The sequence below is a fragment of the Apaloderma vittatum genome, unplaced genomic scaffold (genome assembly GCF_000703405.1).
Source record: "Apaloderma vittatum isolate BGI_N311 unplaced genomic scaffold, ASM70340v1 scaffold19446, whole genome shotgun sequence".
In the NCBI taxonomy this organism is placed as follows: Eukaryota; Metazoa; Chordata; class Aves; order Trogoniformes; family Trogonidae; genus Apaloderma; species Apaloderma vittatum.
In genome coordinates this window covers 81,587-91,868 of record NW_009720330.1, presented here as the reverse complement: position 1 = coordinate 91,868, position 10,282 = coordinate 81,587, and the positions used below count along the sequence as shown (strand labels likewise).

The 10,282-nt window shown below is 40.4% G+C and overlaps 1 protein-coding gene across 1 annotated transcript; it reads left to right on the top strand.

Moving 5' to 3' along the window:
- Positions 1-915: 915 nt before the first annotated feature.
- On the top strand, positions 916-6,619 carry LOC104275125 (alpha-aspartyl dipeptidase-like). Its single transcript, XM_009870988.1, is given in 6 exon segments — positions 916-1,039; positions 1,621-1,700; positions 3,051-3,224; positions 4,640-4,699; positions 5,497-5,579; positions 6,124-6,619. Coding segments are annotated over 6 exon segments (600 nt in total). The 3' UTR covers positions 6,203-6,619.
- Positions 6,620-10,282: the final 3,663 nt, after the last annotated feature.

Below are 10,282 nucleotides of genomic sequence, written 5' to 3'. Positions count from 1 at the left end.
ACAGGCCTCCAACTAGACTCTGCCTCATTGAATACAACTGTCTGACTTCTTCCCTTCAACCAGTTCACAATATAAATCTTGTCCCCATGCTTCTAACCACTTCAGGGAGGAAGTTTTTAATCCTGAAGGCTAAGTGGCATCTTTTTGTCCTCCTTAATTGCATGGGGGAACGCTTCCTCCTGTACATCTTAAACCTGTGCTCAGGCAATGCAACTACTGGTGTTTAAGTGAAGACCATTATGAGAATGCACTTCAGCCAGGCAGGTGTTTCCATGATGAACAGCGACTGAGCTTTGCTTTGAGTAAAGATCTTTCCAGAGTAGCCTACAGCAACACCTCCACCAAGTACCTATCACCGTTCAGGGTAACTTTGGACCTGTTACTGTAGTAACAATCAGTACTCACTTCCCTGGGCAGCACACTTTGCTCTTTGTCATGCAAGAAGGATTGCTGCTATCAAGTGTCCATGTTCTTCTGGCTCTCCTGGCACTTCCTGCACTCAGTGAACCCCAGCAAGGCAAATCTGTCCAAGCCAGACGTTTTAGCCATGTAAAAAAAAAATACTCAGACCAGTTATTTGTACTAGCTATGCTACACCAATGATAGCACACCCTGTTCAGACTCACAGCTGAGCTGAAGACTGACATCATTTCCCCATCCCTTATTTCTTAGTTAGCTGGTAATACTCCGCAGGACTCTTGTGCCTCAGCCAGCACTTGCTGAGTAAAATGCTCTGCTCTTAATACACTAAGCATGTATATCCGTAAAGCAAACGTTTACTTTGGATGCAGAACTCCTGTGCTAATGTAGGATGTATACTTTGTTTTGTGCTGTAGAGCTCTGAGGTTTCCCTGGTTGTTTGGCAAGACATTTGTCTGAGGGGGATGGAGGGCAGGGGGTGATTGAACATACCACATGCCTCCTCCAAACTTAAGTGGCAAAGGTAAATACTTTTTCTCTTAAGGTTATGCATTGGACAGCATTCATGAATCTTGTGATCCAGTGGAAGCTGTAAGGAAATCTGAAGCAATATTTATTGGTAAGTTTTACTTGCTCCCCGATGAGGATTTCGCTAGCGCACCAGATTAGTCCTGCTCAGAGCTGGCACTGTAGTAACAACAATAGGCCTAGCAATTAGTAGATACTACAGAAAACTGTACTTTACTTGGGAACAGTAAGACTCTAAATTTAGTGGTGGGAAGGGAAGCAGGAGAATTTTACTAATGGAACTTCATCTCCAGTAATTTTCACATTATTCTTTTAAACAGTACTCAGTGTTAAAAACAGGATTATCACAGCCATATCATCACTTTATCAAGTCTAAGAAGATTTAGGGCTACTGTGCTCAAACTGAGCATAGTCCTAATACCATGCTCCTGGCTATTGTAACAGTGTCCACTGTCAAACAGCCAGCATCAGTGTTCCAGGAAAGACTTGGGGCATAAAAGCCCATAGCCTGCCCAGTGACTTTTCTTCTCAAGCTTCTGGTTTTACTGCTGCGCAAAGCAGGATACTGTCCTGAATAAGAGCACAGAAATCATTAGGCCTGCCAATTTATAAAGGCTTCAACTAAAACTAGTGGTGAAGGCATGTTAAATAAACTGGACTCTCTTTCTGCAGGAGGTGGGAACACATTCCGTCTCCTGAAAGCTCTCTATGACAACAGTCTGATACAGGAGATCAGGAAAAGAGTTCTCGAGGTAAAAACTACAGGACTCGGGCCAAGTCTGAATGGCAGGATCTCATGCACAAGCAAATCCAAGTGGATTCTGCATCTTTGTTTCTAATATACTTCAGATATTGAGCCACCTCATGCAACCTGGTAAACTGAAATCTGTCACCCAATAAGGTTGTCATTAGTCATTGGAGCCTCAAAAGATGAAGGTCAGCAATCTTTCTAGGGCAGTTTCCCAGATGTGGGACTGCAAGACCTTGGGATGTACAGTGCTGCGAAGAACCTTAGAAGTAAGCCCCTCAAAGAGCAATGCAGGATTTATCTATGCCCAGAAACCCTGTTTTTCAGCTGGAGATGTCTGCTTTTTATCTCGTGAATAGATACAGACATGTTCAAATTGCAGGGTGTCTGCTAATAAACCAGTGATAGAGTTGGATCCGTACAAGCCTTTTAGATGATGTCCTCTTGACGCTAAAATTGGTGTAATTACTGTGGGCAACTCTGGCCTGGAATTGAGAGGCATGAGTGCCATTGAGCCCTGCTGGTCAGCAGCCCTGTTCTGGCTGCTGAATCTCATAAGGTACAGCAAAGATACACCATCCATGGAGAACAGAACCAAAATGCTCCACTAGCAGTGTGAAACTGCAGAGAAGTTCAGGCAGACTTATACAAGCACAGTATGTTTGAAAAGGCCAGTTGCCAAGAAGAAAGGTTAGCTAGGCTGTCGTTAATATACAGAAATTCAATGCCTGTTATAGGCAGAAAAGCCAGAAAATGTTCGAGTCCCAGTGAAGTTGAGATAAACATTTGTTTATATTAGCACCAGTTCTCTCAAGATAGCTTATTTTTACAAATTGCTCAGCATTATCCATACACTTGCACGTTTGTGTGGAATCCTTCCACATACAGCATAATGCATAGTAGGATGTACTATCTAAACTAGCGGGTCACAGTACCGGTAAGCTGATGCTGTAGCAACTTTGTACTTGCCTTCATATGGTCTGCTCTCTTCTGAAGCTAATTAAAAGCTAGTTCAGATATTTCCTCTAACTGTAATGTAGACAAGTCTCTCTGTTAATAGTGAAGTCCAATATATGCACTGACAACCTTCTAAGTTCTCTCTTGCGATGGGGTCGCAGAGCTGTGGGTACACAGTATTCAGCAGCTACTTCTCTAACAACCATGACATACACAAACTATTGCACACCTCAAAATCTGAATTCCTGTTCTACTTTCCCCCTGTAAGGATAGCTGTGAGATGAGCTAGAAGGACAAAGTCTGATCTAATTGCTGAGTCTCTGAGATTGATACAGAAAATGCTATGAACTGCAGTTCCTAGTTGAGATACTACACACTAACTGCTTTTGTCTTTCAGGATGGGATTCCTTACATGGGATCCAGCGCAGGAACTAACGTTGCTACTATCAGCATCAATACTACAAATGACATGCCAATTGTTTACCCACCTTCCTTGCAGGCCCTGGGTTTAGTTCCTTTTAATATTAACCCCCACTACCTGGACCCAGATGTTAAAAGCACTCACATGGGGGTAAGTAAAGCATGCCAGAGCTAACACAGCAACGAAGGTGCAGAGGGGTAGCAATAGTGTGTATTTATGAGGCCTTACAAAGCTATAGAATGTGTAACAGCTGCAACTGGAAATGCCAGTGAGGCAGTAAGGTTTTACTCCCTCCTAAAGCTTTGAGTGGGAAGAGGAGTTGGCAACAGGATTACTGAAGTGGAACAAAGTGTTTTTTCACAAACAGAAGCTTTGCAATGCCTGAAACTGTTGCCTCATACCTGGCATGGAATTGGGGGGAGGAAAAAAAAAAACCTAAACAAAAAAAGAGATGGAAGCTTGAAATGTTAAGACACAATGCACTGTGTTTCTGTAAAGTCCTGCCATAGTCTGTCTTGCCTGCTTCTTGAGAAGACCTAGCTTATACATTAAGAAAGTTAAATATCTAAAGGAACCATCAGAACAGGGAGATCTTCAGATTGCATGCAGTCTTTCTGTGTAAGAAAATACCCAGGCACTAGTGTCCTTGCAGAGAGCACAGCCTACAATGTCCAGTACTGAGCAAGCACAGAAGGAAAGCTGAAAGAAAAACATTTTAACCATCTAGTACAAAGACTGACACTGTATGGAGGAGCTAACTCCTCAGTGAACAGTTTCTGTTGTGAATCTTTTAACAGCCCAAATACTTTCTTCCTTGGAATCAATTTTTTTTCATGGTTAGAGGAAGTATTAAGAATTACGGGACAGCGAAGAGATGGAGGATCAGGATGTACTTCTAGAATTTAAATGAAATTGCAGGAACTCGCTTACCAGCTTGTCACTAGATAAGAAGGCAGTCTTTTCCCTATAAATAACTTTTTGCTATTTCTCTGAGAGGAGGCTGGAAGCTCTGTGCTGTACCGAGCCCCTGTTGTGTTCCTGTGTTTCCTTACCAACAAATCCTTCTGGTTTGATTTCTTTAACTACTGTTGCTCAGTTCAGCAGCAAGCCCTCAGGAAATGTGGCAGAGCTGTTCACAGAAGGAAATTCTTCAGTGTAATACCTCCCTGAGGACAAACAAGCATATACTTAAATCAGTGTAAATCCATGGTTCACTACCTTCTTTCATTAAGGTGGTGTCGCAGATGTTTGCTTCCACCACTTTCCTCAGTGCTCTTGTTCTGACGGCAAGCACATAGAGATAGCATTAAAAAAAAAAAAAAAAAAGCTGGATGACTTGAATGGAGGTAAGTGTTTAGGTTTTTCAAGGTTGGGATTATGTGAGTTCTGTCTGATCAATCTGCAGCCACTCTGCTAGTGAGGAAGGGTAAAATACTTATCTATTAAAGTCAATCCTGACACTCTTCTGTTTGAGGGGAAGTGCCTGCTTTTTTTAATGTTATGAAAATGCTTGATGTCATGCTACCTTACTGCTTGGGCACCTATATCTGCGCTAATTATTGCAGGAGACAAGAGAGGAAAGAATTCGCCAGTATCATGAAGAACCAAACACCCCTCCAGTACTGGTAAGTAATAGTTACCAGTCCAGAAGCTCACAGCTGTAGCATGGTGAACGTTTTCAAAACACTTCTGTTAGCTTTCAGTGTGGGTTCCCCTGCCTGACAAGCACTACAGAACTTTTGCGTGATGGCGAGTTACGTCCTTGCTAAGAGCTCCAACCTTGGATCTGCTCTCTTACAGAAAGTGGGTGAGAACAAATGAAAGGCATTCTGCCTATTAGACACTTGGAGTCCTGTTGCCAAATGCTGCATTTTAGGCAGCTCTGATCCAGTCATATGTTCTGTGTTGGGGGTGATGTGCATGCAGATGGCAAGATACTTCCCCATAATCTTTGCAGATATTCTTAACTTTATTGTAATCTCTGTAGGTTTCTGAATTTGCTCATTTAGTAGTATGCTCACAATTCAATGTATCTTATCTGGGGAAGTGGGACCTTTCGGTTTCCTGTCCCTGTGCTTGAGCTTGGAGTATAAAGTTCATGTTTTAACAAACTCAGCTGGCTGTTGTTTTGCCCAGACTGGATCTTATTACAGTGGTAGTGGAAGGAATTGTGGAAAAAACACCTTTCTTTTCTCCTTAATGACTTCTCCTTTAAAAGTGAAAAATAAAATAGACAAGAAAACCAGCTTCTAAAACAAGATAACTTGCTTAACTTTGTCTCGGCACCTTTGTTAGAAAGAGGTGAGCAAGAAAATCTTGTCCATAGTCGCGGCAAGCTGCATTAAGACTGGCCTGCTTGTGACAAGCGTTCTATCCTTTCAAATAGCTCGAAAATAACATTAAATGTTTCCAACTACGTTAGGGCTTGCGAGAAGGTGCGATGCTGCTAGTGGAAGGAGACAAAGCCACCTTGCAAGGAGTGACTGGAGCACGTCTGTTTTTGAGGTAAATGCTTCCTTTGGATTGATATCCTCCTTCAGACAGAAAAGGAGAGAGATACTTCTGTTAACCTCCTGGCACATGCTGCCTGCCCTCCACAGCAGAAGTTACTTAATCCCTCACTTTCAGTTCTCTTTGGGGAAAACACGAGTGTTGCTTTTTGCCGCAAAGGAGCAGGCAGTATGACAGCACTCTAACAGATGTCTAACTTACCCAGTAAGTGCTACAGCATTACATGCATTGATGCTTATGTTTGTGAAATATAGTTACTGTTCACAGAAAGAGCCCCAGTAGCCAGCTCTGCGGGCCAGGGGAATGCCAAGTTTTGCCCTAATGCGTTGAACTCTGAAACAAGGGAACTCATGTCTTTAAGTCACATGAATGTCACTAAGAAATCTCATATGTACACGTCTCATGATGCAGGCCAGGAAGGGAGTCAAAACTCTGCTTGTTAGGAATAAGGATGCCTTGTTCTGTCCCTGGTAACAGATGGAAGCACAGCAGTCCTAACTCCTGTTAAAGCTTACAGTGTGGTTTGTCTTGTTTACAGGGGTAAGAAACCAACAGAACATGAGCCTGGAACAGATTTCAGTTTCCTCCTGATTGACAGTAATCTCCAGAATCTGTAGCCTTGCATACTCTGCGTCAAGTCACTATATGGGAAGACAATGAGGAGGAAGGAAAGAGATGCATCTAGTCCCAGGGTGGGTGGAGAACCTTATAAATAAAGATGCATTAGTGGACTCCTTTCCTCACCCTAAATCATGTCTCAGACATCTCTCCTTTCCAGCAAAAAGGATAATTTTTATTGCAAAACTTGAGTAATCACAGCTATTCTTAGTCTGAAAGGGTCCATGCATCGTGTATCCACTTTGATTCCTTCCCCACCAAAAAAAAAAGTTACTTTAACACAATTAAGACAGGACACCGAGTCAGCTGTTCCTGCTGCCTAACTTTACCTGCTAAATGAAAGAATTATTCATATAGTGTACTCCCACACTATTATTTTCATTTTTGCACTGTTAATAAAGGGAGAAGTTATGCATTCAATTACTTTTATTTGCTTCAGACTCATGTTAAATATATACAATGCTAATTATGTACAAAAGTGTGCATGTTAAAAATTGTCAGGTTACAAACTTGCAAATCCTAGAAAAGTGCAAAATTTTAAAACATCTTCCACGTGCTGTACAGAAAAAAAATCCATCATTAGCCAATATACACACTCTTAAAACATACTGATCAGACCAAAATAAGACATACAATATACTCTTAAAGCACCTAGAAGGGAAAAAGATATTGCACAGAAGACTGACAGCAAGTTCATTACAATGCCGAAGGCTCATTTTTGAAAGATATTTCAACACTCCTCAGATCTAACATTTAACTCTTAAAAAAAGGCATTTTTTGGCATTTAAAAATCAATTTGTAATCACATAATTGCACAATCTGTAAGAATTAGCAGAAGACATGGTTAATTGTTGCTGTAAGGCCTTTGCTTTCACTCCGTCATTACCATTAGTAAAAATTCATCAAGCAAACTTGAGTAGCATCGCAGCTTCCATCAAACACTGACCAAAGGGAGGTAAGTCTTACAAGCAGCATTTCTCTAATCTCCTCGTAAATTACTCCTGCATAGTGAAGGGTTGAATAAGAACACATATCACAAGTTTTCCTTCAATTTTTTTCCCCTCATGGCTTTTTTAAAGCAACAGCTCACAGGTATATACGACTAAAGCAATACTGTTAAGATGCAAGATTAAGTTTATTTCAGAAAGTTACTTCAAGGCAAAAAATATGGCTTCCTGATGAGGAAAATACTGACTAGATAGGAAGCTAAATAAACAAGTGGCCTCTAAGTTCAGTTAGATCTATGATACATGTGGCTGGATGTTGTCAGTCTCAAAACACCTTAGCAGCTTTAAACCAAAAATCTACACTGACAGTCATGCTTCTGGGACAGAAGACATATTGTGAAATTGTGTCTGGAAATACTTCCCAAACCTACGAAGTCAGCAGACTTCCAGAAAATAGAAAAAAACGCCACACAGGTGGAGAAACTCTCCTGAAGAAAAGGAGTGAAACACCTGTTTTCTCTGGGCCATTTGGGTAAGTTGTAGCTACAAGAAAGACACACCAGTTTTCTTCAACAGATGCACAACAAAAAGGTGAATTGAAACCAAACAAAGGGTACCTTTGATTAAAGTGAACTACAAGCAGCTCCTCATGTACGGGGTGTTCAAGACTGCAGTAAGATGAACAGCACTTTACTTAAACCCTGCAGAGCAGCCTGTGCTGCCACTCAGAGGCATTTCTGCATTCAGGCATCTCATGACCATAATAGTGAAGAAGGGGACCATAGTATTTTACCTTTCTTTAACTGCAGTAGCTTTTCAGAAAAACTTTACCTCCTTTAAAAATATGTGCTAACGTGGACAACTAGTAATAATAAAGAGAATTTGGATCCTTGAGATCGAAGGAAAGGCATCTTCCAAACACTTCAGTTGAGCCTAATATTCGTAAACAACCCCACATGTGTATGACTGCACAAAAAACTATCACTCTCGCCAAAAGGAGACTACTACTAAGCATGTTTACAGCTGAAACCAACAGAGCTTTTAAACTAAAAAGCATGAAAAATCCATTCTATATAGCACTGAAGCACATGTTTGAATTTCCACCCAATTACCTATGACCCTATGCAGTGCTTTCAATGAACAGTATTATTAGCTCAGGCCTTAGGTTCCCAATAGGATATGCATATATGTATGCTGGCTGGCTGGCTCCTTTTTTTTAGTTCCTTGAATATTCACAGCCAGCAAGGTGCCTTTAACGGTGGCAGAGTGGAGAGCCTTCAGGTGACAATACAAAGCCAGTGTCTGCACAGGCTGATACCCCCTCTGCTCCCCTCCTTAGCTCTAAAGCTCCCTACCAAGCCCTAACCCCTATATAGATATACATGTTCAACTAAATACACAGTAAAAGCTTTGTGAAGCATTTGGTTGCTATACACGTATTTTGTAATTATTTTGCTAATTGAGATTGGGAAAGGCTTGCAGAGGAAACGGAGAAAAGGGAGACATGGTCTAGGGAAGTGAGGTATATACAGGTCCCATCACCTACCTAATTACTGTGTATTACAAATAAATTTATCATTCCTGAAACACTCTTAAAGCAGTCTCATAAAGAATTTTTACAGTGCAGAAACTTAGTTCTGTGCACTTCATTTAAAGGACACAGTAAAACTTCAAAGAGAATCCTTATAAAGCAGCCAATTGACTAGACTGTATAAATCCCGCAAAGACTTTCATAAACTTGTTTTGTAATAATATTCATGATCTAGGGTATATCGGGCAGGAAAAAAGCTTGTTTATGTCAATGATGCAGATTAGCAAAATATAACGTATGCTTTTTTTTTTTCTTTTTATATCAAACCAGCTTCCTAAAATCAATCATGAGGAGAAGTGCAATTAGTTTAAGATTGGGATTATTATTTTGTGCTAGTGTTGGTAAGGTAAATAGATGAGAGAAGACATGATTTCTAGATATCTTATGAACAAGTATTAGCAAGAATATTGATACAGAATAATTCACCTGTTACTTTGTGAATGCTTGTATAGTACAAAACCTGCAGAACTAGATGAGATTCTTCACTATAGATAAAAAGACAACTAAAAATACTATAAAGAAAAAGTAAATTGATAAAGAGAAATTTAACAAACGTTCTTGAAATAAAAGAGGTCTTCTAAATATCATCCTTTGGTATGTAAATTCAAAACTGTGCTACTGAGAAGTTAACGATGTTAACTACTTGATCTCATTTATATACAGGTATGAAAAGTCAGTTTCTTTTAGATATATACACACAGACACACACACATATATATATATTTACACATTTACTCAGCCTCAAAAGTAAACATATCTTAAACTTCGATAAATATTATTAGAGTTGTTCCAAAAATTAAAAATAAGAAGTTGCCACCAAGAAGATCTTGACAAATGTAGTGTTATGAAGCAACTGTCACTTAAGACTTGCTTATTCTGAATTCCTAATCAGAATTCTCTCATCTCACAGCTTTACTTTTTGCACTTAAATAAACCTTAGTTCAAAAGCAAGGAGAATCTTATTTCATCAATACTATGTGAAAAACAAAAAGTGATCCTAAGCTTTATTGACTTGAGGAAATCAAAGAATGGTAAAAGTCAGTTCACAAATTCAGAGTGCACTGCATAACAGATCACAATCCAACCAACCTAAACAGCTGATCAGAAAAATTCTTTTCTATTTTAAAAATCTTACACAAATAAGTTAAAACCGAAAGAAACAACGTACCGGCTAATGCTCACACTTAGGACCTGTATCTTTTATTTAAACCTGGTTTTAGATCAAGGCAAAGTGCAGGCTTTCAAACCTACGGGGGCTCTTTCCAGACAGTCTCTGGCACGAAGGTGAAGCGTGAGGGTGCCCGGCTCACCTCCCACCCGCAAGGATAGAAGATCAAAAGGCCAAGGACGCGACATTCTGCAGAGAGCATGAAGCCACTCGGGGCGCACCTGACCCCTCCTGCCTTGTGCACAAACTGTAGCCTCAAATTTGAGAGCCCAAGAACGGTTAAACCTGTCCCAGTTATTTGTGAAGATCGCCTAATGTTTGTGATGCGCTGAACTGACGGTATTCAAATGTCAAAGCTCGTCACCACCAGCTT